Source organism: Muscardinus avellanarius (genome assembly GCF_963383645.1).
Source record: "Muscardinus avellanarius genome assembly, chromosome: 3".
Taxonomy (NCBI): domain Eukaryota; kingdom Metazoa; phylum Chordata; class Mammalia; order Rodentia; family Gliridae; genus Muscardinus; species Muscardinus avellanarius.
The window spans coordinates 34,236,093-34,260,750 of NC_137788.1; the positions used below are offsets into that span (position 1 = coordinate 34,236,093).

Below are 24,658 nucleotides of genomic sequence, written 5' to 3' on the forward strand. Positions count from 1 at the left end.
AGTGACAAAAATATCAATGTAGAGTGAAAAAGGTAAGTCAAGGCCGGGTGTGGTGGTGCATGCTTGTAATCCCAGCATTCGGGAGGCTGAGACCGGAGGATCACGGTTTGCAGACAGCCTCAGCTACTTAGTGAGGCCCTCCGCAACTTAGTGAGACCTTGTTTCAAAATAAAGAATAAAAAAATAGGGCAGTGGGTATAGCTCAGTGGTCGAATGCCCCTGGGTTCCATATCCAGACCTGCAAAAAAAAAAAAAAAAAAAGGTAAGTCAAGGAAGTTTGGCGAGGAGAAAATAAACAGATTTGGTGATGGTTTGAATGAGGGGAGCAAATCAGAACAAGGATTCAAGAGAGCCTTCACCTTTGACCCCAGGAGGGCATTTGTCTTTGTTTTGTAGTACCTTTATCATTTAAAATATAGTAATATTGATGACATTTGCATTATAGGGTAATAGGGGAATTAAATTTGTGAGATCCTGGTGACTAAGAGGTGAACAGGACTGTATCTGATAAGGAAACTGAGGCAGACCTAAGGTTAAGTAACCTCAAAGAGATTCCAATCTGGTGTAGAGAAGACAAACAGGCAATTTTGGCACACTGTGATGAACGCCCCAGGATAGGTCTCTGATGTGCTGCGGGATGTTTAAGGAGGGGCACTGTCTTCATTGGGCTTCCCAGAACAAAGCCTGAGCTGGGGTTCTTGTGTATGTGATGACTGAGGAGCGATCTTAGCTTTGTGTGAGCACCTGTGAGGAAGGGAAAGAACAGCACAGGCAGGGACGAAGCTATTTGAGATGTGTGTTTGGCTCAGAGGCTGGCGAACTTTGGTCTTCAGACCAAATCTATTTCTGAAAATAAGGGTTTTATTGGAACACAGCCAGTTTTATTGGGATAAGCCACACTCATATATTTATGTGGCTTCTTTTATGCTATGAAGGCAGAGTTGAGTAGTTTAGGGTTCATGAGGTCTAAAGTATTGACTACCTGGATGTTAACAGAAAGTCTGCCTCAGCCTGATTCCATTCGGGAACTCTAGACTGTCCGTGTCCGCGTGGAGTGGTGTCCCAGCTGAAGGCAATGCAACTTCAGGACTGTCCTCAGAAGGACCTTACACTTCTAAGGAATCCAGGCTGGGAATACAAATTTGGAAGTCCTCAGAATGAAGATGGGATTTAAAGTCTAGTGTTTAAAGTCTGGATATGCAGGACATGGTGGCTCACACCTGGAATCCCAGTACTTGGGAGGCTGAGACGGGAGGATCACAGGTTTGAAGACAGCCTCAGCAACATAGGGAGGCTCTCAGCAAGCTAGCAAGATTCTCTTAAAATAATAAAACAAAACAAGAGGTGGGGGGTGTAGCTCAGAGGTAGAATGCCCCTGGGCCAGTCCCTGGTATCCTTCCTACACACACACACACACACACACACACACACACACACACACACAGTCTGGATAAGACGACATGTCTAGAGATGATTGTAAACAGAGAAAGAGACCTTAGGCCTAAGCCCTGGGCAAACCAATGTTCACGGGTCAGGAAGAAGAAAAGGTAAAGATCCAGGAAGGGAGACCAAGGACAGGGCTGTGAAATTGGAAGAACCTGAATGTGGCTTCCTGGAAGCCAAGCAGAGAACAGATTTTACAAAGGGAGTGGGCAGCTATAGCAATTGTTACGACAGAGGTTATCTGGGGGCAGGCTCTAGGGATGGTATGGCTGTACCAGAAGGTCACAAGAAGACTGAACCCAGGATGGACAAGAGGAACAGGTCAAATAGGTAAACACACACTTGCATCCACACCTTGCACCTATAGCCACACTTTTACTTTTGTCTAGGACTTGTGAGCAAATACCTGTTTCAGACTTCTGATATACAGAGGTCTGGAAACATGGAGATTAATTTTTTTCTTGGTCCTGGGGATCGGTACTTTCCCTTCTGCCTCACCTTCTTTTGCCACGTCTCCCTTCCCCAGGCGCACTTTACCTCTGAGAGAAACCCTAGCCCTTTATTTTTGCTCTTGAAACAAGGTCTCGCTAGGTTGCGGAGGCTGGCCTCAGTCAACCCTCCTGTCTCAGCCTCCTAAGTACTGAGATTACAGGCAGGTGGCACCACACCGGACCTGGAGGTTAATTTTTGATGGGGGCAGTTTCAGTGCATTTTACAGAACACGAGCAATAGCCTGACTGGAATGTGTTCAAGAAAGAAATTGGAGATTCTTAGCAAGTACCAACGTGTTTTTAAGAATTGTGCCGAAAAGCAACCCAGAAAAGTAGAGAGGTAGCCAGAGAAAGATGCAGAGTCAAGAGCGGGGCTCTGGATTAAGATGGGAGAAATTCCATCATGTTTTCATCACGCCAATGGGAATGATCTTGTAGAGACGGAAACATGGATAATGCAGGAAAACGACTAAGCATTCTTGGGTTGAAAAGAGGACATGACATTTGAAACAATAAAGAGAGGTTGACCTCCAGGAGTACAGGCAGTCTGTCCAGTAACAGAAGAAATTAGTTTGTCCACTCAAATAAAAGTTGATTGATGGATATGGAAGTGCTCCTGGTGACTTTTATTTTTTTCGGTGAAATGGGAAGATCAGCAACTGAGAGGGAATGGGGGGGGGCTAGGAGAGGTTTTAGGAAGAAGTGTGAAGTGGTCTCCCAGAAGAGTATCTGGGCTCACTTTTGTTACTTCTTCTAGCATTTTGATTTTGTCAGCAAGTACATTTTGTGTCTACTATGTTCCAGGCACTCTGATAAACATCAAATGCATCTGGAAATAATGTGTGGCTGTAGATCATCTTCAAACACACCGCACTGAGCTGAGTGCCGGGGGCAGGCTGGCAAGATGGGAGAAGTGGTCCAAATGTGAAGAGCCAGAGGCTTCTAAGAGAGGCCACTACAGAAGCATCCTAGCTGGTTTCCTGGAATCCACCTGAGTCATTTTCCTGAAAACCAAACTTGAGCATGTCCTATATTTCTTTTAACTCTTGTTTTTTTTTTTTTTTTTTTTTTTTTTGGTGGTACTGGGGTTCCTGGAAGCCCTTCTACCTCCGGGCTACACTCCCAGACCTATTTTTTTACATTTTTGTTTGGAAACAGGGTCTCCTAAGCCAGCACGCACTGCTGGCTTCGAACCTGCGCGATCCTCCTGTCTCTGCCTCCCAAACGCGGGGATTACAAGCGTGCGCCACCACGCCCGGCTCTTTTAACTCTTTTAAATGAAGGAGCTGTGGAAAATTGCTTCCAGAGAAGAAAACGGGGATCCTAGGGTTTAGGGTTGAGACTGGCTTTTCATGGATACCTTTGTGTAGTGTTTGGCAAAAAACCAAACCAAACAAAAAACTAAATAAGCCAGGTGTGGTGGTGCACACTTGTAATCCCAGCATTTGGGAGGCTCAGACAGCCTCAGCTATTTAGTGAGGCCCTTTGCAACTCAGTGAGACTCTTTCAAAATAAAGAATAAAAAAATGGGGTTAGGAGTGTGGATCGGAGGTAGAATGCCCCTGGGTTCCATCCCCAGCACCACCACAATAATAATAATAATAATAATAATAATAATAATAATAATAATAACAACAACAACTACTACTACAAAACAAACAAACCTTGTGCATAGAGTTCTTCACTATTCAAAGACAAAGCCCTCTCCCCAGACGTTTCTATGGGTTTCCACTAACCTTAGGAGAAAGATAATTCCTGATTTGTTCTATAACCCTCTGTATGGGGGTGGCCCTACCCAAGCTCTAGCCTGCTCTGTCTGTCTCAGCCACACTGGCATTTCAACTCAGCTGTGCCATGCTCTTCTGGCCCAGATAGCCTGTACAGTACACAGGCTTTCCCTTCTGCCTCACCTTCTTTTGCCACGTCTCCCTTCCCCATCTTTGCTAGTAAACATCAAGGGAGAGTCACTTTTTCAGAGAAGAATTCCCTGCCCGAATCCCCGACCCCTAGCCACTTGGTCAGTGCCCGCTGGGCACTCCCTGCCCTGGCACTAGGCATTTCAGCAGTAGGCACTTATCAAAATCCCCATGAAGCACAATGAATGCATCAGTTTGCCTCACTATAACGTTAGTCCGAGGGCAGGGTCCCTAGCGCAGCGCGTGGCCCACAGTGGGTGCTCAGGAACTGTCAGCTGGACCACACTAGCCTCGCGACCCTATTCCCTCTAAAGCAGCCCCCTCCATCAGGACACATGTGGGGAAAGGGATGCAGACGAGGAGCATCTCTTTCAGGCCGAGGTGACACTGCCGGCGTCCCTAGGTCCTGAGGACCGGGCAGGAAAGGGGCTGGGTGGCACCGCCAGAGACTCATAACATGGTTCACTGCAGACACTTTAGGAGATGTCGTCCTGGCAGCCATGAGAGAAAGAGTGCGGAGCGTCCTCCGAAGGCTGCTGCGGAAGGAGACGAAGCCAGGCGGCGGATTTGCCAGGCGTGAGTCACAGCACAGACACCTCCCCTGCAGAGGCAGCAGGGACCCACCGCGCAGGCCGGAGCCCGGGCGCAGACCCGCGGGGCCGGGCGGCGTGCAGTGCGCCTGCGCACTCCGGCCCCGCCCGCGCGCCCCGGGGCCCGCCCCGCCTCCGCCCTCTGCGTGCGCACCGCCTAGAGCCCGCCTCCCAGAAAGACAGCCGGCGCATGCGGCCGGGGCCGAGCACTGGCTGCCCGGGGCTCGCCGCGCGCGGTGCCGGCCTCCCTCTGTAGCCTATAGAAGGATCTGAAGCGGGTCTCAGGTAGGCTGACTTCGAGGATCCTGGAGGAATTGCTCTCCCTTGCAGGAATCGGCGGCGCCGGCCGAGCCCGGCGCGGACGGCCCCGCACCGGGTGACAGACGTCTCTGCCCACCAATCAGGGACGAGGTGGCCCGGCGTCCTGTCCAATGGGCTGTCTGCCTAATGGGAGTGGGGCGGGCGGCCCCGGCGCGCGAGGTGCCGGCTCCCGCGCGCGGGCCGCGTGGCCGGGCGTAGCTGGGAAGAGGGGCTGGGGAGAGGGCCGCCGCGAAGGCCGCGGGGTCCGCGCTGCAGCGCCGGGCAGCGCTAGGTCCGCTCCGCCTGGCCGCTGGGACAGAGAGGGCCGTAGAGGCGCGGAGCCGCCCCAGAGCTCTGCGGTCCGGGAAACCCCGGCGGCCGCCGCTCCACCCCGGCTGCCGCTGCCCTCGGGCCTCCGCTGGGCTCGCCCTCCCGGAGGGGGCTCCGGGCCCTTCGCCGCCTGCAGCGGTGGGAGTGGGCCAGGCGGCCCTTGGCCCCCGCCAGTACCGACCCCATGGAGAAAGGGACCCACGGCCCCCAGGCTGCCCCTTGGCTCCGCAGCTCTCCCCTCCTTCCCGGCCACCCCGGGTGAGGATGCTGGCGTTCTGGAGAAGTTGCTTACGTGTGCGTGGCGCACTTAGGTCGCACTCGTTCTCCTCCTGAACCCTCGGCAGCCTGTGACGCGGGCAGTGCGGAGGTCCTCACCCTGTTTTAAGGCAGTGTGAACTTGGGCTTCAGGCAGCTCGAGGGATCGGAGCGAGGCCTCAGCGAACCAGCGATGGAGCTGGAACTTGACCTTAAAACTTTGAATGTTTAAAGAAAGGGTTTTTTCATCTTTGGTGAATTTCTCAGATGTATCTTGATTTATTTATATTGCTTATGTGCTTATAAACCTTCCAAAGTCTTCCCATCACCTTCAGAATAAATTCAGGTTGGGCGATCAAGTCTGCAGGAATTGGCCCCTTGCCTAACCGGTTCCATCACCCCCTACCATTTTCTTGATGCTACCTTTTTCTCCCTGTATGTTAACTCTGTTCCCTATCCCATGCTTTAGGCCACGCAGTCAGCCCTTCAAGGCCCATTACAACTCAGGTCTACACGACAGAAGAGGTCTGGATCCTTCCCCACCCCAGGCCTCTCATAGGCGATGGTATTTTATCTTGATCTTGGCACTGAATGCTTTCTGCTTCTGCTCCTTTTTTTTTTTTTTTTCCAGTACTGGGGATTGAACCCAGGAGCATTCTATTTTCTATTTTTTTCTTTACTTTTAAACAAGGTCTTACAGCCGGGCGTGGTGGCCCACACTTGTAATCCCCGGGCTTGGGAGGCTGAGACAGGAGGATCGCACAGGTTCGAAGCCAGCCTCAGCTACTTAGTGAGGCTTTCAGCAACTTAGTGAGACCCTGTTTCCAAATAAAATATAAAAAATGTCTGGGAGTATAGCCCGGAGGTAGAAAGCCTCTGGGTTCCACCCCCAGTACCACCAAAAAAAAAAATAATAATAAAGAAATAAAACAAGGTCTTACTAAGTTGCAGAGGGCCTCACTAAGTAGCTGAGGTGGCTGTGAACCCGCGATCCTCATGTCTCAGCCTCCCAAGTACTGGGATTAAGAGTGTACGCCACCACCTCAGCCGCCACCACCTCAGCCCCCGGCATTCTGCTCTTCTTTCCCTTTTATAGCCTTTATATGTTGTCCTTCTGCATCATTCATTTGTAAATGTTCTGTGTCAAACTGGAATGTCAACAACTTGAAGTCTGAGCCCAAATTTCAATTTTTGTGGTCCACACACACTTTGAGTAGCTCTCACATAGTAGGTAGTTTGTAAACTATGGGCATGAGTCCTCTCAGACTCCACCAGATCTCTGTTGAGATATTTATTGTCAGCCTCTGTGGGAAACTGCCAGAATCGCCCCCCACCCCCAAGAGGTGTTGCCCTCTTAGAATACAACTGGGGAAAAAGCTGCAAATAGATGAATCTTTTGAAGAAGTAACCCATTCTGTAAAAGTAATCTCAGGGTGGCTGAGGATTTTTAGGAATATTCAGAGTTTAGTTAGTGAGGCAAGGGTATGGCAAGACATGTCTGGTAAGGACATAATCTAAAATGTAGCTAGGTGTGGTGTTCTGTGACAGTAAGAAACCATTCAACTGTGAGGTTTTGGTGAGAGTAGTGTCTCCCCCAAATAATAGGAAGCTTGGATCAAATAAGTTTGAGGAATCTTCATCCTGTATCTCCCTTTTGGGGGATAACAGTGCACATTAACTTATTAAATACTCCCAGAGGTGGGCCTTGCATTAAAGAAACCGTATGGCTGTGTTTAGTCAGCATTTCTCTGATTTATTTGTCCATAAAACCCTTTTTGGGAAACCCTTACGTGGTTTGCGGAGTCCAAAGAACAAGACTTTTTAAACTGCTGCAGCGGTGTATAGAAAGCAGGAATGGTGTCTTTCCTTCCAAGAGGAAGGCATTCTGAGCATTCTCATTCCCTTGTCAAGTGTGTTCATTCTTGCTCTGGTGAGGAGTAGGGCAGGGGAATGCTTCAAGCAGAACTCCCCTTTCCTTGTTCCTTTCTCAGTTTATTTTTGTTATAATTTGGCTTCACTTGGAACATTCTTAGGGGAGAAAAACATACTTCCCATGCCAAAGCAAGCATTCTCTATGACGTGGTGATTGCATTTCTCTTTGGGTCACATTTGGGTTTGCCTATCAAATGATGTTCCTGGGCCCCTGAAGCTGGGGACTTACTGATAAATCCTCTCTGTTGAGCCTGTCACTGTCTCCTCACTGCTTGTCCCTGCTGTTTTCTACTGAGTCTTGACTCTGCTACTCATCTCTCAACAAGTCTATTTCTTCCACCCCCTGCCAGGACTGTGCTACTCCTTGGGTTTACTCTAGTCTCCCCTTTCTGGCTCCTCTGCCCATTGTGTGCTTCAGACTGGCTTACTACCCAAGTTCCATTTCCTTCAATATATATTCCATCTCTCTTGGTAGTGTACCTGGGAGGGGTTGCTGTCAAGAAGCAAGTTGCTGTTAAATTACAGAAGAGAATTACCTGTAATTGAAGGAATAACTGTAACTTAAAAGTCCAGGTTCGCTGGGTATGGTGGCATAAGCTTTTAATCCCAGTGCTTGGGAGGTGGAGACAGGAGGATCATGCAGGTTCGAAGCCAGCCTCACTGGCTTAAGAGACCATGTTTCCAAATAAAAATATGAAATAGATCTGGGATGTAGCCCGGAGGTAGAAGGGTTCCATCCCCAGTACCACCAAAAAAAAAAAAAGTCCAGGTTCTTTCTTTTAGCCTGTCTTCCATAACTTAGAGGAGTTGTTTTCTCTGTGATACATTGTAGTTTGGCCAAAGACATTTCTTTTATGGCAAATTGGAGTGCTTATCCAAGATTGCAAATTTTATTCCCATATAGGGAAAGTAATGAGGCACTTGTCTGCCAGTGATGTTGGTCAATATTTGTGGCATAGTATTGTTGTTGTTGTTTTAGTGTGTGTGTGTGTGTGGTACTGGGAATTGAACCCAGGGGCATTCTTCCGTCTATTCCCCTCAGCGCTGTTTTATTATTTAGATTTTGAAAAAGGGTCTCACTAGGTTGCTGAGAGTTTCAGTACATTGCTGAGGCTGTCCTCAAACCTGTGATCTTCCTGTCTCAGTTTCCTTAATACTGGGATTACATGCATGCACCACCATGCCCAGTTGTGGTATAGTATTTTAGCAACTAGCTTAGAGCTATTTTTTTTTGTCTCTCAAGGTTATTGTTAAAGCTTTAAACAAAATTATAGTGTAGTGCTTGTTTTTCTATTCTTATTTGGCTAATATCATTCAGTAATCCAAGAAACCTGTATTATAATCCTGTTTGAACCTGATAAGAACCTTCCAAAGTCATGAGATGTGCCCAAGTGGGTTCGTGTCTAGTAACTGGCACAACCAGTATAAGTGAAGTTTGATTTATCGAGATGTGTTTTGTCTTTAATTTTTTTTTTACTTCTAGGTTAAAAAGGAAAATGAAGTACATTTTGGTTACTGGTGGTGTTATATCAGGAATTGGAAAAGGAATCATTGCCAGCAGTGTGGGCACAATACTGAAGTCATGTGGCTTACATGTAACTTCAATTAAAATCGACCCCTACATTAACATTGATGCAGGAACTTTCTCACCTTATGAGCATGGTAAGCCTAAGCCATTCCCCCCTCCCCCCCTCTCATTTGTGGTACTAGGGATTAAATCCAGGGGCCTTCCACTTATGGACTATACCCCCAGACCTATTTTATTTTTTTATTTTGAAACTATGTTGCAGAGGGCATCACTAAGTCGCTGAGGTTGGCCTTGAACCCATGATTCTCCTGTCTCAGCCTCCTAAGTACTGGAATTAAGTACTGAGATTACAAGTGTGCGCCACCACACCTGACTTCCCCCTTTTCTTAAATAATAATTGTGTGTGTAGGAACATGTCAGCTCTTGAGCACCAGGTGGACAGTGGTGCTTTTTCTTTATTTTGAAACAGGGTCTAAGTTGCAGAGAGCCTTACTAAGTAGCTGAGGCTGTCTGTGAACCGTGATCCTCCTCCTGTCTCAGCCTCCTGAATGCTGGGATTACAAGTGTGTGGCACCAAGCCTGGCTCGGCAATGCTTTTTCTTATCTAAATGACATGAAGCAGAAATCTTAGTAGGCCACTTATTGGTTAGAGGATAGGAGGTACTGTAATAGAAATGATCTTTTTCTAGCAGCAAAATGAAAATTGGTCATTTCTCTTGAAATAAGGTACCAGTAACATAAAACCTTCTTGATATGTTTGAGAAGAGAGAGTGTGCTTATTGTTTGTGAACCTTTCCTTTAGAAGTTACATGAGTGGATAGAAGTTGTAAGGAAATAGATTTTGGCCCAGTATAAGAAAGATCCAGCTTCAAGAAACTGTGAGTTAATCTGGGCATGGTGGAACACATTTGTAATCCCAGTACTTGGGAGACTGAGATGGGAGGATAGCAGATTCCCAGCCAGCTTCAGCTACTTATTGAGGCCCTCTGCAGCTTGGTGAGATCCGGTTTCAAAATAAAGAATAAAAAATAGGGCTTGGGCCGGGCGTGGTGGTGCACGCTTGTAATCCCCACGCTTGGGAGGCTGAGACAGGAGGATCGAGCAGGTTCGAAGCCAGCCACTTTGACTTAAGAGACCCTGTTTCCAAATAAAAAGTATAAAATAGGTCTGGGAGTGTAGCCCGGAGGTAGAAGGGTTTCCAGGAACCCCAGTACCAAAAAAAAAAAAAAAAAAAAAAAATAGGGCTTGGTATAGCTGAGAGGTAAAATGCCCCTGGGTTCAATCCCCAGTACTGCAAAAAAGAAGAAGAAGCTGCTGCTGCTCCTTGCCTGACATGGTGGCACATGCCTTTAATCCCAGTGCTTGGGAGACTGAGACAGTAGAATTATGGGTTCCAGGAGAGCCTCAACAACATAGTAAGAACCTGTTCCAAAGTAAAAATAAATAAAATTGGGCTGGGGGTATAGCTCAGAGGTTGTAAAGAACTTGTTCAAAGTAAGAAGATAAAAATGGCCTGTAAATCAGGTTGTAAAACACCCCTGGGTTCAATTTCTAGTACCACCAGCAAAACAAAACAAAACAAAAAAGAGCAGTAGCAGTGAGTTGCCTTTGGTGGAAGCGTCCAAGTAGACCAAGGGCCACTTCGTAGAGATTCCAGTAACAGGCACATGCTTGGTTAGGAGGATCTTTAAGCTTCGGACTGTTTTGCTGATGAAGCTTGAATAATATAAATGAAGAGACTTTGAGGTGAGTGATGAAAAGCTAAAGCCGTTAGGTAGGAAAATAGCATTTTACTTCCTTGTACTGTGTGGTGAGTTACCTCATATTCATTGTTTAAAATTGGGGAGATGTACTGTTAAAAATATAACTTTAAGCCGGGCATGGTGGTGCACACTTGTAATCCCAGCATTTGGGGGACTGAAACTGAGGGATCGCAGTTTGCAGACAGCCTCAGCTACTTAGTGAGGCCCTTTGCAACTCAGTGTTTCAAAATAAAAGAATAAAAAAATAGGGCTGGGGGAGGGGTTGCTCAGTGGTAGAATGCCCATCCCCAGTTCTGGAAAAAAAATACACACACACACACACACACACACACACACACACACACACACATATATACTATATACTATATATATATAACTTTAAGTTTTAAAAATTCTATATTTGTACTCCTCTCTAATATCCAGGTAAAAAAATCTATAAGGAGCATAAGTATCACTAGTGCAGAAATCCCTGTGTAACAGATAGCATCAGAAAAAGATCCATGTACTTGAGGGATTTTTAATTTTTCTCAAGATGTTTGGGATTGAATCCAAGGCTTTTTGCTTGCTAGACAAGCACTCTACCACTGTGCTACATCTGTATCCAGCCCTTGCAGGAATGTTTAATATAAAGTTCTTATGCAAAGGATGAATTATCTTCTGGGGGGAGAATCAAACATTTTTTTCTTTCTTGGTTTTGAGCTTGTCTCCTTTTACAGTGGTAAGAATGAATCACTCTAGGCAAAATTTCTAGAAGAAAATTAGAAGGAATAAATATGAAACAAGGGAATGGGGGAAACTTGGGGCAGTTTCCCAATCTTGTTGAGAACTAAAGTATAACACAGAAGCTAGTTTTTATAATCGTTGCAGCCTTCCTATGCGTGTGTCAGAAATTTTGGATAAAGTCATTTTTTTGTTATACTTTAAACTTATTTTGCTCAAGTGGGAGGCTTTCTGAAAGTGCCTTTTCTCTAGGAAGCAGCTGAGGCAATACTGCTACTGTAGTGTCCTTTACCCATAGCTTTCTGGGCTGGGGTTTCCTTCCATTTGCTGTTTTATAGCTCTTCCCAATAGAGAGCAAGTTTGTTGACAAGCTGGAAGTAGGAAGTTATGTCTTGAAGAACGGTTAGTAATTTTTCTTTTTGGTGTTGTATTTTAGGTTTGGAGAAATGGATTTCTATTCTTCATATCAGGTTAATGCAGACTTTGTTCTGAGTGTTTATATTTCAGGATTCAAGTTATATTGTGGTTTATGTATTTTTCACTTAACTAAATGTTCTCATGTTTTACTGCAGGGGAAGTTTTTGTGCTGGACGATGGTGGAGAAGTAGACCTTGACTTGGGCAACTATGAGCGGTTCCTTGATATCTGTCTCACCAAGGACAATAACCTGACCACTGGGAAGATTTACCAGTATGTCATTAACAAGGAACGCAAAGGAGATTACTTGGGGAAAACCGTCCAAGGTAATACTGGGTTTACCTTTAAGCTTTAAAATATTAATGAGTTTAATTTCTTTTGAGTATAAAATACTACTTTTTATGTGACTTCAGCATTTTGTTAAGGTATTATTACTGAAATATGGTTCAGTTAAAAATTAGGAATTTACTAAAAAATAGTTGGAAGCCAGAAGCTTGTCTGTCCAGCCAGTGGCACGGTGTGAGTCCAGAGAGCTACTGCTTTTACACAGCAGTGACTGGGAAGTGGTGAAGGCAGCTAAGCTAGGACATGGAGCCAGGTGGCCTGGACTCTGTGTCTGGGGCTTACTACATATAGACAGTGAGAAGGAGACAAGCATCCATCATGATCAGTGTCATGGGCCCAGGAGAGCCTGAGAAGTAGGATAGGGATGAGCCGGGCATGGTGGCGCACGCTTGTAATTCCCGTGCTTGGGAGGCAGAGACAGGAGGATCGCGCTGGTTCGAAGCCAGCCGCGCTCGCTGGCTTAGGAGACCCTGTTTCCAAATAAAACTGTAAAAATAGGTCTGGGAGTGTAGCCCCGAGGTAAAAGGGCTTCCAGGAACCCCAGTACCACACACACAAAAAAAGGTAGGGGTGAGCCGGTTGTGGTGGTAATCCCAGTACTTATAAGGTTGAGATAGGAGAATCACAGGTGGCAGGCGTCAGCTACTTTAGTGAGGCTCTCAGCAATTTAATGAGACCCTGTTTGAAAATAAGAATTAAAAAGTAGGGTTGGGAGTGTAGCTCAGAGGTAGAATGCCCCTGGGTTCTATCCCCAGTACTGCAAAAATAAATAAGTAAATTAAAAATAAAAGGGTAGGAATGGAGAACCACTGGTCTAATGGAATGGCAACAACCCAAATTTGGGGAGTTACTGAAAAAATTTGGAGGCTTTCCTGAGTTGTGAGAGCAGATCTGCTTTTGGCTTTAGACTTTACTAAATTGAAAGCTAAGGGTCATCTGGGAGTGGTAGTGCACACTTATAATCCCAGCATTTGGGAGGCTGAGACAGGAAGATCACAGTTCAGGACAGCCTCAGCTACTACTTGGTGAGGCCCTTTGCAACTCAGTGAAACCTTGTTTCAAAATAAAGAATAAGCCGGGTGTGATGGCGCAGGTTTGTAATCCCCGCCTTGGGAGGCAGAGACAGGAGGATTGAAGCCAGCCGCACGCGCTGGCTTAGGAGACCCTGTTTCCAAATAAAAATGTAAAAATAGGTCTGGGAGTGTAGCTCGGAGGTAGAAGGGCTTCCAGGAACCCCAGTACCACCAAATAAAAATAAAAAATAGGGCTGGGGATGTAGCTTGAAGGTAGAATGCCCCTGGGTTCCATCCTCAGAACTGCCCCCCCCCAAAAAAAAAAAAGAAAAAAAGAAAAAATAAGGAAGCTAAGGGTCATAGTGGCAGCTGGCTCTGGCCTGGAGCAGTCCTGATTAAATTCTGGGCTAATCAAGTCATATTTGGGTCTTGGCCCTGACACTTAATAGCCTTATGAACATGGACCAATTGCATAGTCTTTGAGATGTGAATTCCTTTTCGGTAAAATGGAGATAGTATAGCACCTGCTTCTCTGAGAGGTCTAAGAAGCCACATCAGTAAGGTGCCTCCCTGAGTTTCTGACACATAGGAAGGATCAATTAGGAAATAAAGTGAAGTTTATTATGTAGTTCTTTGTTCTAGGCCTCCAGTGTATTTATTCATCTATTCATTATTCATCAAATATTTATTAAATACTCAGTGCGGTCAGCGCCTCATGGCCCTGAGACTGTGCAGTGAACAAGACCAAAGAGGTCACTGTCTTTACTCAGGTTGGCTGTGGGAGAGATTAAAAATAAACAGACAAAACAAGAAGCCTGATGGGAGCTGTGAAGGAATTAATGGGGTGAGGCGAGGTTTGACTGGGGAAAGCCACTTTGGACAGGAAGTCAGAGGAAGCCTCTAGGGAGAGGCCGTTTGAGCTGATGAGTTGGTCGTGGGAAGAGTGGAAGGGGCCCAGCAAGTATGGAGGCTCTAGGAATGAAGGGGACGCTGGTGTGGCTGAGGCACAGTGACCAGTGGAGACTGTTGAGAGGTTGGGCAGGTGGGCCTTCTGGGTCAGGCCAGGAGTTTGGAATCAACTCAGAGCTATGGGGAGAGCTGAAGTTTATATGTGGGAGTGTTGAGCTGTAATTTGCATTTTTAAAAGATCACTTAGGCTGCTATGTGTGGAATAATGAATAGCCTTGCACATGTTTACTAGAACTAAACAGAATGAGTTAAATAGTAATCTCCACTCCTTAGGGATTTGCAATGTGAGCCCCACAACTCTGATTTTTAAGTAGTGCTCAAGGTGGTATGGTGGTACAAATTTGTAATTTACTACTTAGGAGACAGAGACAGGAAGATTACTTGTTTGAGGCCAGCCTGGGCAACTTTTTGAGACCTTGTTTCAAAATAAAAAAGTTTTCAGGAGTAGTGACATACACTTGTAATCCCAGTACTTAAGAGGCTGAGACAGGAATCTTGATGGTCAAAGCCACCCTTGACAATTTAGTGAAGCTTTCAGCAAACTAGTGAGACCCTGTTTCCAAATAAGAAATTAAAAAAATGGGCCCCGGGGTTGTAGCTTAGAGGTAGGATGTCTTTGGGTTCAATCCTCAGTACCAAAAACAAAAACAACAACAAAAAAAACAAAATAAAAAAGGGCTGGGGCATCACTCAGTAGTAGAATACCCCTGGGCTCAAACCTTAGTACCAAAAAACAAAGAGGGTTCAGTCCCTAGTATCACACACAAAGTGTTTATCAGCAGCTGGCATTCATTGAGCTTGACCATGCTAAGCCATCTCATAAAATCTCCACAACTTCATGAAGTAAGAGTTAGCTATGATCTTCACAGAACAAATGGGGGAAAGCAAGCTTAAGAGTAGGTAAGTAGAACCTCAGCCACTGAGCAGTGAACTGAGACAGGAATCCAGACCCCAGATGATGCTTCCCTCCCGCTCTGCTGTGCTGTACTCTGCCGTGGATTGTTGACTGTTTAGTGAACTGAAAACCTCGGCCTCAGCTGTGAGCAGTAGGGGTGCCATGTGGTCCTTTTTGTCTGTGTGTGGCCAGAAGAGCAGACTCTGCAAGAGGCGGGTGCCCTGAGATGGTGCAGGATACCATTCTTGGGCTCCTTCTCGTGGGATGCTTTCTGCTACAACTTAAAACCCAGGGAAGAGGCCATGGGGAGTGTGAGCCCAAAGATTGGTTGAGGCTATTTATTTATTTATTTATTTATTTATTTATTTATTTATTTATTTATTTATTTATGGTACTGAGGTTCCTGGAAGCCCTTCTGTCTCCGGGCTACACTCCCAGACCTATTTTATACTTCTTTTATTTGGAAACAGGGTCTCTTAAGCCAGCGCGGCTAGCTTCGAACCTGCCCGATCCTCCTGTCTCTGCCTCCCAAGCATGGGGATTACAAGCGTGCGCCACCACGCCTGGCTGGTTGAGGCCATTTAAGGGTAGCCTCAAAAATATTTTTATGATTCCATTGTTACTCTGTCCAGGCAAAGAGTGTAGCACTTTGTTTTAACAGTAAATGTGTTTGCCTCAGTCAGTGCTGGCAGACAAGTATTAGTTACAGGTTTCTCTTCTCTTTCACAGTTGTCCCTCATATCACAGATGCAATCCAGGAGTGGGTCATGAGACAGGCATTAATACCTGTAGACGAAGATGGCCTGGAACCTCAAGTGTGTGTTATCGAGGTTTGTATGATACCTGTGTGTGAACACGTACACTTTTTCATCTCCTTAGCTGGCCACCAACACCTGGCAAGACCATTCCCAACAAAGCCCTTGCCCTTCCCATCTCTGTCAGTTCAGTGTGTGGCAGTGAGGACACAATAGTGTGGGCAATGACCAGACAGGAGAAGGAAATGCTTGTCCACACGGTAAGTCTGTTTTAGCACTTCCGCGCCCCTTTAGTGTCAGCTGTACTAGAAGGCGTGTGTGATGTTTTCATTTGTGTCCTGAGAAATTGGCATTCCTTGGCTTTTCTCCGGCAGGAGTGTTCATCCCTAAATGAGCTTCCTTTGGTTTGCTTTCTTTATGCCTCTCTGCTGATAACAGTTGTTGTACCTCAACATTCCTTCAAAACTAGAAGACTCAAAAGTCCCAGCAGTTTGCTTATAGCTGGTGCTTTTATAAAATTGATTTATGGTTAACTAAGGTGATAAGATTAGCTTGTTTTGCTCTGTAACTCTCATAAAATTCTTCTTTCTTTCTTTCTTTCTTTCTTTTTTTTTTTTTTCGTGGTTCTGGGGATGAAACCCAGGGGCATTTGACCTCCGAGCTATACCCCCTGCCCTATTTTGTATTCTTTTTAATTTGAAACAGGTCTCACTAAGTTGCAGAGGGCCTCACTAAGTAGCTGAGGCTGTCCTTGAACCGCGATCCTCCGGTCTCAGCCTCCCAAATGCTGGGATTACAAGCGTGCACCACCACGGCTGGCTCTCATAAAATTCTTGATACTTCTCACATTTGACTGTTTTCTTGAAATGCCATGGAAAGATCTTTAATAACTGGAGAATTATGAGCTTATCCCAAAAAAGAGTCAACTGGCAGCACAAAGAACTGACATTCTGCATGGCTGGGTGCCCACCTTACACTGCCCTGGTAGCTGAATCGAGGTGACAGAGTAGGTGTTAGAAAAGGAAACCACCAGGGAAAGGTTGAGTGCTCGTGTCTAAATAGCATTGCTCTTCCAGCTTGGCGGGACAGTGGGGGATATTGAGAGCATGCCCTTCATCGAGGCCTTCCGCCAGTTCCAGTTCAAGGTCAAAAGGGAGAACTTCTGTAATATCCACGTCAGTCTAGTTCCTCAGGTAAGGCATTTGCAGTTTGACTTTGGGGAGACAAGGTTGATTTTCACTCATCAAATCATTTTTAATGCTTACAGTGTAGGAAGCAAGGGATAAAGGACTTGGTGAATTTAAGTTTGTCATAATCATTTGTTTTGGGAAGATAACTGAAAAACTTTTTTTTTTTTGGTGGTGGTACTGGGGTTCCTGGAAACCCTTCTACCTCTGGGCTACACTCCCAGACACCTATTTTTTATATTTTTATTTGGAAACAGGGTCTCTTAAGCCAGTGCGGCTGACTTCGAACCTGCAGAATCCTCCTGTCTCCGCCTCCCAAGTGCGGGGATTACAAGCGTGCGCCACCATGCCCGGCATTGAAAAATATTTTTAAAGTGAATTGGAGCAATTGTGGTTGAAGTGGGTATATTGACCAGGCACACTTGTTACTCATGGCAGAATCAGAGTACAAGGGTGTTTTGTTTTGTGGTACTGGGGATTGAACCCAGGAGTATTCTACCTCTGAGCTATACCCCATCCCTATTTTAGTTTTTTATTTTGAAACAAGGTCTCGCTAGGTTGATGAGAGTCTTACCAGTTGCTGAAGCTTACCTCAACCTGTGATCCTCCTATCTCAGAGCCTCCCAAGTACTAGGATTACAGGCATGTGCTACCACACTCGTCTTTTTGTTCTTTTTTTTTTTTTTTAAAGGTAAGAATATCATTGAGAGGAGTCATTAATAATACAAATTTGGAAGCCAGAAAACAGATGGACATGTAGAAAGTCACATAGTCAGGCCTCCCAGGCTGCAGCGGGGAAAGCAGAGAAGCCACCCATTTGCCCTTGCAGATCCTCCAGAAGCTCAGGCTGGGCAGCGTCGGCGTTTTTGGGAGTGGGATTGAGGGCAGCACTCACTATAACTGCTGCTTCAGAAGAGAGGTGGACCCTAACACCCCTTCCTAGTGTATACATTTGGGCATCAGACTCTCCACCTTGGTGGAAAATTGTAGGCCTTGGTGGGGGCCTGAATAGGCAGGCACTAGGGACAGTTGAGGGCACTGATGCAGAGCTACGAACTTGGGGTTCAGTGTGATGTTACATTGTCGAGACACCTTGCCTTCTTCCACCTTTTGGCTCCCAGAATCATCATGGCCGGTTTGGCCTTTCTGTGTAGGAGATGGTAAGAGTCTTCTCTGGTGCATGACTAGGTCAGGTGAAAAGCACTGCCCTCAGGGTTCCACAGTGAAGCAGGCCAGCCAGATAGCCACAGGGACCTGCCTGCCCCTCACACAGATCTTCTACTTGGCTTTAAGAGCAAGCCAGCAGCCAGGGGTTAGAAGGAGACAAAGGGCGTGCATTGGACAAGAACTGGGTGCCATAAGAAGGGAGACAGAAAGGAGTCCTTGGAAGTTAAGTACAGGCGAGATGAAAACGTTCAGAGAAGGAAGGTTGAGGAAACGCCTCAGGAGTAGGACAGAGATCAGAGGCAGAAAGTCGGAGAAAAAAGGTGAGAAAGAGAACTGGCCCCAGAGTTCTAATATCAGAATTGTAGGCTTATCCGGAAATAAGAACAGAGAAATGGAAAGGGAAGTATGATGTGAATCTGTGTGATCTCTTCTAATTAAAATCACTTTGGCTCAGGGCCAAAGCAGCCTATCACCTTTTTTAAAAAAATAAAGTTTGATGGTAATAGAACTGTATCCATTCATTGATGTGTTGTCTGTGGCTGCTTTTGGAAATAGCAAAGATGAGTAGTGGTGACAGACCAACACTGTCAGAGACCGTAAAACATTCACTTCCTGGCCCTTTCTGTAAAGTTGTTTGGCTCTTGATCTAACATGGAAATTTCTAGGCATAAGCTTCTGGATTGAAAAGGCCCACTAAGTGCCTGGCATATTGGATGAAGAATGCCCCCACACATCATTGGGAAGGCAGAAATAAAGAGGTAGAAAGGCTCTAAAGAAAAGCTTTGTTCTAAAGATACATAAAAGAACCAGTGTAGCAATACTTGAAATAAAGATAATTTAGTACAGAAAGAAAAAGGATGCACATGGTTTACCGTGGCGGACACCAGAAGGGTACAGCGGGGTGGGGCAGGGGGATGAGAGGGAGGGACCCCTGATTAGCAGTGGAGTGAACAGGAAATGCCTCACCCTAAACGTCAAGAAGAAACAAAGTGTGCCGGAAGGGCCAGCTAGAAGAGTTGAAGTGGGCTGTGTGTGTGGCTCGTGGTAAAACTTGTGCTTAGCTTGTGCAGGACTCTTAATCCAATACCCAGAACCAAAAAACCCCCAGGAATTGAAGAGCCTTTGTAGGATGAGTTGAAGGATGGTTAAAGCCAGGTTCCGCTGTTCTTCCAGACACACCCCTAAAACTATTGGAGTAAATATGTGGGTATGTAAGTTCAGCAAAATTAATAGCAAAACTGTAAATGATCAAATTTTATATTAAAAAGGAGTTCAGGTCAAAGACATATATGGAAATTCTTCATCATAGAGAAACTAACCCCCTTTTTTTTTTTCTTTTGGATATTAGCCAAGTTCAACAGGGGAACAGAAGACGAAACCCACTCAAAACAGTGTTCGGGAACTCAGGGGTCTTGGACTTTCCCCAGACCTGGTAATATTTCCTGCTTGCCTGTTTTCTGTGTGATCTTTCATTTCTAGCTAAATTCATACACCTTTGTTATAGGCAAGTCTTTGTCTTCTTGGCAGGCTTTTTGGTTTTGTTAGACTGGGGATTTCATGGGAGCAGTCTACCCCTCACCTACTCCCCCCCCCAGCCCTTTGTTTGTTTGCTTGTTTATTGTTGTTGTTGTTGTTTGCGGGTCTGGGGATGGAACCCAGGGGCATTCTACCTTTGAGCTACACCTATCCCTATTTTTTATTCTTTATTTTAAAACAGGGTCTTATTGAGTTGCAAAGAGCCTCAGTAAGTAGCTGAGGCTGTCCTCAAACTGTGATCCTCCTATTCCAGTCTCCCAAATGCTGGGATTACAAGCTTGTGCCACCACACCCAGCTTTTACACCTGGCTTTTTTATTTTGAAATTGGGTCTGGCTAAGTTACTGTGTGCAGGCTGGCCTCTAAACTTTGATCCTCCTGTCTCAGCCTCCCAAGTACTGGGATTACAGGTGTGTGCCACTGAGCCCAGCTTGGAAGGCCTAGCATGATAGTTGATGGGAGAAAAAGTATATTTAGTGCTTTAATGGGCTGTAGGGTGTGAGATTTCTTACTGGCATGTGTGAGTCTTATACTCCCTGTGCCTTATTTCTCACCTCTGTCCTTCATTTAGACTCCTTTTCCCTCTGCCCAAGAACAGTCATTGAAGAGGAAAATCCCAGTTAGCTCCTAAGGTTCATTCATTTGTCTATTTATTCTGTCATCCTCTTGTTTCTCCAACTTGGGATTTAGGAATTTTAGTTTTGTTTTTTTGTTCTTTTTGTTTTTTTTTCTTCTTTTTCTTGTGGTACTAGGGTTCCTGGAGGCCCTTCTACCTCCGGGCTACATTCCCAGACCTATTTTTTACATTTTTTAAATTTGGAAACAGGGTCTCCTAAGCCAGCGTGCGCAGCTGGCTTCAAACCTGTGCGATCCTCCTGTCTCTGCCTCCCAAACGCGGGGATTACAAGCGTGCGCCACCACGCCCGGCTAGGAATTTCAGTTTTGAAAACAGATAATATTTTCATGGATTATGTGCAGCGTGCTGAGGGCTAACGTTTTCATCCATCTGAGCAATGTGGTGTCTATTTTAATTTCCATCAGTGAGAAAACCCAGTTTTATTACCCTTCCTTCTGTCTGAGCTGGCGTGTTTTCTTTACTGCTAGATCGTGTGCAGGTGCTCAAATCCTCTTGATACGTCAGTGAAAGAGAAGATATCAATGTTCTGCCATGTCGAACCTGAACAGGTATGTAGAAATTGCATCTCTATGGAAACTGGTGTTTGTTTCTCGTTACTTGAAGCCTTTTGGCCATGATCAGCATCTGGGACCAGGTGTCCAGTCACATGGCCAGTTGGGGGACACTTCGTGAGCCTTGCTGTGATTTCATATTCTATGCTAGAGGGGCCGAGTAGAACGGGCATTGTTGTGATTCACCATCCCCTCCTGTTCCTGGTTCCCCACACATGCCTGGACCTCTCCTGACACTTCACTCTTCTTTATGATCCATTCAGGCTGTGTCTGTTCGCCTAATACCTCACAGTCTTTCTGTTGTTCTGCTTTACACTTGGCTAACTTCAGCCAGAACTCAGTGTCCCTCTCTTCCTGTTGGCCTAGAAGCCTCCTATTCATGCTTGTCCTTCAGGGCCTACCTAGGACATGGTAACAAGCCTCCTCGCCCTCAAGCCCCAGGGTTAATCACCTCCTTCTCTGACCTATTCTGTGTGTCTCACACTCACTGCTGGTGAACCTGCCCTATGCCTCTTGGTGTCCATGTTTGCCTTCCTTCACAGACTTTTCAAGCTTCTGGAAGGCAAGAACCATCTTACTTATCTTTTTGTTTTTGATGCCTGGCATTGGGGTGTTGTGGACTCTCACATGTATTTTAGTCTGTTTGTTGCTATGCTAAAAGAGAGGACCGGTGGTACAGGAAATCCAGAAGTTTGGAACCTGTTAGGTACCTAAGTGTAGTGCTTAGTATGGAAATTCTGGTGATGATAAGTTGGAATTGTGGCATTGGTCCTTGTATTAGTCAGTTTTTTTTATCACTCTGACAAAATGCCTGAGGCAGTGGACTTAATAAAGAAGAGAGGTTTATTTAGCTCACAGTTATGGAGGCTGAAAGTCCAAATAGTATATCCCATGCTCTAGGAAGGCCTCATGGTTGGTGGTGGAGAAAGGATTAAACCTTAAGTTAGGAAGTAGAGAGAGAAGGAGGGGCCAGGTTTGCTCTTCTTATAATAACTTTCTTAGGAGAACTCAAGAAGTAATTACGTTTGAGGGCAAGGCTCCCAGAGACCTCCCATTAGGCCCGGCCTCTTTTTGGTTCCCCAGCACCTTCCAGTACTGCCATCTGGGACCAGGTGTCCAGTCACATGGCCAGTTGGGGGACACTGATCCCTAGCAGCAGGTTGGACTGAAAGAGACCAGAGGGAAGTGGAGGCCAAGGAATTTCAGACTGTGGAGAGTTTGCTTTACTACAGAGGACCGAGGGTCAGGAGCAACAGAACCCGGCTGGCTTGGAGAGGGGACAGTGAAGCAGTGGGGTTAAAACAAGAGTGTACACAAATATGAGAAGACATAGGTGAATATGTCAGTTGAAATCCCTGGCCTGGCATTGGTGTGAATAGAGCAGGAAGAGGAGGTGGCCTCTGGGAGTGGGGTCATCTGGGGCTGGGGTCAGGACTCCTGGGTGTCATTCCTGAGCCAGGAGCTTTGTCAGAAGGATTCTGTTTTATAATGAACTTGAATGTGTGGAGTGCAAAGTAATTTCCTTGTTCTCAACAGCCCTTTATCATGTACTTTAAATTATTTTAAAGGAAATTCAATTCTATAACAACTGATTTTCATTAAAATTATTCACTATTAGAAATATGAGGTATTTTTAATTTTAGATCTTTGACTGTTTTTGAAATTGGGTTGTTTATGTTTTTGTGTTGTAAGAGTTCCTTGTGTAGCCTGCATATGAGTCTTTTATCAGGTGTATGATTAGCAATATTTTCCAGTCTGTAACTTGCCTTTAAGTTTTATAGTTTTGTATCTTAAGTGGTCCTTTTTTTTTTTAATGGTACTGGAGATTGAACCCAGGGGCATTCTACCTCTGAGCTATACCCCCAGTTCTATTTTTAGTTCTTTATTTTGAAACAGGTTTTCACTTAAGTTGCAAAGGGCCTCACTAAGAAGCTGAGACTGGCTGTGAACCTGTGATCCTCCTGTCTCAGCCTCCCAAGTACTGGGATTACAAGCGCGCGCCACCACACCCAGCTTAAATATTCCATTTGAGTTAATTTTTGTGTGTAGCATGAGGTAAGAGTTGAAATTCATTGCTTTGCATGCAGATATCCAGTTGTCCTAGCTCCATTTGTTGAATTATTCTTTGATAATATTCTGTAATTTTCTTTATATTCCTTAAAGGTGCTTTTTTTTTTTTTTTTGGCGGTACTGGGGATGGAACCCAGGGGCATTCTACCTTTGAGCTGTACCCCGAGCCCTATTTTTTTATTCTTTATTTTGAAACCGGGTCTCACTGAGTTGCAAAGGGCTTCACTAAGTAGCTGAGTTGTCTGCAAACCATGATCTTCTGGTTTCAGCCTCCCGAATACTGGGATTACAAGCGTGCACCACCACGCCCGACTATATTCCATAAAAGTGTTTTTATATCTATTTGTCTTCCTAAAGTTGTTTAGATTTATTTATAGCTATTCATATTTGTTATTATAATGGCATTTTAAAATCTTGTGTTTCCTGGTGAGAGGTGGGCCACATAAAGGGCATTCTGGTGACTTCTGGCCTTTATCTACAACCTCTACCACCCTTACTGAAATTCTGTAAAGTCTGATTTTGCTTACCTGTAAAACCTCTTGTTTTTTATGAATGAGTTATGTGTGTGCACTTAGTGGTAATTGTTCTTGTTTTCCAGTTCAAGTTTTGTTTCTTATCTAATTATAATGACCACTCTCTACAGTGGCACTGAATGTGCTGGTTGTCTATTGTTACCTTGTTTTGCACTTTTAATAATAAACAATATTAAACTTAATTAAAACCATATTATATTTAATGTAGGTTTTTATGTGTTCAGATTTTCCCTAACATTCTTAATTTACCTAGGAATTTTATTATGAATTGGTTTTGAATTTTTATCAAGTCTGCATCCAAGAAGTTTATCTGTTTGTGTGATGAGTTCTACTCTTAAATTTCCTAATGCATTGGTTTTTGAACTTGACTGCATATTGGAATCACTCAGGGAGCTTTAGAGATACCAAGAAGTGCTTCCCACCCCTGAAGACTAGTCCAGGGGTCTGGTCTTTGGGTTTTGACGGTTCCCCTGAGGATCCCATTGGGACAGGTCCTCCTTGTACATGATGATCAATTTTTTTAAGCTACATTTTTGTTTTGGCTTGTGATTTTTAAAATTTTTTTGGAATTTTATATCCGTGTTCTAGTGGATTAGTCACTTTTTAAAAAATTTTTTCTTGAGTTGTTGTTGTTGTTGTTGTTGTTGTTGTTTTTTGGTGGTGCTGGGGTTCCTGGAAACCCTTCTACCTCCAGACTACACTCCCAGACCTATTTTTTTTATACTTTTTTATTTGGAAACAGGGTCTCTTAAGCCAGCACAGCTGGCTTCGAACCTGCACAATCCTCCTGTCTCCACCTCCCAAGCACGGGGATTACAAGCGTGCGCCACCACGCCTGGCCTTGAGTTGGTTTTGGTAATTTAATTTTTCTAGAAAATTGCCCTTTTTTCTATTTTCAGATGAGAACTTTTTCCAAAGATCTCATAGCTAATAGGAGGTTCTAAGCCCAGTTAGTTATTGTTAAATCACATGCTTTTTTAAAAACAGGTAATCTGCGTCCATGATGTCTCCTCCATCTACCGGGTCCCTTTGTTGCTAGAAGAGCAAGGGGTTGTAGATTATTTTCTTCGGAGACTTGACCTTCCTATTGAGAGGCAGCCACGGAAAATGCTGATGAAGTGGAAAGAGATGGCAGACAGGTTTGCTTCCCCATAAAGAGCTGGGAGTGCCAGCCTCCTTCCTACTTTGTAGGGATGCAGGGAACTCAGTTGTGTTGTAGCTTGTTAGCACTTCTGCTCTCTAATCATTGAGCTGTTCATGGTAAGAGATGCTCAGCTTGCTAAGAAAGGGTTTTAAAGGCATCCTGTGGTTACCAC

General features: G+C 45.1%; 1 protein-coding gene across 1 annotated transcript in view; it reads left to right on the plus strand.

Moving 5' to 3' along the window:
- Positions 1 to 8,750: 8,750 nt before the first annotated feature.
- The window catches only part of CTPS1 (CTP synthase 1), a gene marked incomplete at its 3' end in the record, with an annotated part of 29,769 nt that continues 13,861 nt past the window's right edge, over positions 8,751 to 24,658 (plus strand). The window contains exons 1-7 of the mRNA XM_080690763.1: positions 8,751 to 8,919; positions 11,841 to 12,011; positions 15,637 to 15,737; positions 16,739 to 16,855; positions 19,365 to 19,448; positions 20,656 to 20,736; positions 24,330 to 24,481. Coding sequence (XP_080546889.1) covers positions 8,754 to 8,919; positions 11,841 to 12,011; positions 15,637 to 15,737; positions 16,739 to 16,855; positions 19,365 to 19,448; positions 20,656 to 20,736; positions 24,330 to 24,481 — 872 coding nt within the window. The 5' untranslated portion in view covers positions 8,751 to 8,753. The remainder of the gene's footprint in view (positions 8,920 to 11,840; positions 12,012 to 15,636; positions 15,738 to 16,738; positions 16,856 to 19,364; positions 19,449 to 20,655; positions 20,737 to 24,329; positions 24,482 to 24,658) is intronic.